Here is a 734-nt window from a genome sequence, read left to right as displayed (position 1 = left end):
CCGCGTCCGGCTGGGGGCGTGGTGGGCCTCGCCGAGCCCTTGCTTGGCCTCCGGATCGGAGAAGGGAGCTTCGTTCTGCCCCCGCTGTGGTCCCGCCTCGCTGTCGTCTCAGCCTCCCCCGCTAATAAAAGTTTGTTGCCCTTTTTCTGGCTCAAACCGCCCTTGGAATCTGGAGGCGTGGCCAGAGGGGCGGAGCCTGTGGGCGTCGTGGAGCTGGTGCCTAGCAACGTCGAGGCAGGGCATAGAGGGAGCCAACTCAGTTCCACAGGTCACCCAGGGCGGGACCTCATGACCGACTCCAAGCAGGTTCGGGAGAAGGCTACCGCCGGGGCAGAGGGTCGGGAGAGAAGTGACCAAGGCTGAGTTCGCAGGAAAGAGGACGGGGGAGGCAGGATCAGTTGTGCAGTTCAAGAAAGTGCCAGGTCGCAGTGCGGGGAACAGGAGTTGGGACGTGTGGCCGGTGGGAAGGTCCGAGGGGTGGCCGATGCTGGCGTCCTGGCCGCGATGGCATGGGCCCAGAGGAGAAGGCGAGAGAAGAGGAGGGAACTAAGAGGTCGTGAGGAAGTGGGACAGACAGGACTTGAGGACTGATGATGGGACATAGGTCTCTGGCTTCAGAGAAGGTGGACTTCCCGAGGCGGCAGAGCTAGAGCAGAAGTCAGGTGCAGTGCTCAGTTGGTCCTGCTGGGCACGAGGATCACACAGGATATGCAAGGAGCTGCAGGCAGGCGGGG

The 734-nt window shown here is 63.1% G+C and overlaps 1 protein-coding gene across 1 annotated transcript in view; it reads left to right on the top strand.

The window, feature by feature from the left end:
- Positions 1 to 17: 17 nt before the first annotated feature.
- Positions 18 to 734, top strand: part of TTC16 (tetratricopeptide repeat domain 16) — a 13733-nt gene continuing 13016 nt past the window's right edge. Inside the window, exon 1 of the mRNA XM_005881456.2 lies at positions 18 to 306. Coding sequence (XP_005881518.1) covers positions 289 to 306 — 18 coding nt within the window. The 5' untranslated portion in view covers positions 18 to 288. The remainder of the gene's footprint in view (positions 307 to 734) is intronic.

Source organism: Myotis brandtii, unplaced genomic scaffold (genome assembly GCF_000412655.1).
Source record: "Myotis brandtii unplaced genomic scaffold, ASM41265v1 scaffold68, whole genome shotgun sequence".
Lineage (NCBI taxonomy): Eukaryota > Metazoa > Chordata > Mammalia > Chiroptera > Vespertilionidae > Myotis > Myotis brandtii.
Note: the sequence above shows the minus strand (reverse complement) of the source record. Positions and strands in the feature narration are given on the sequence as shown.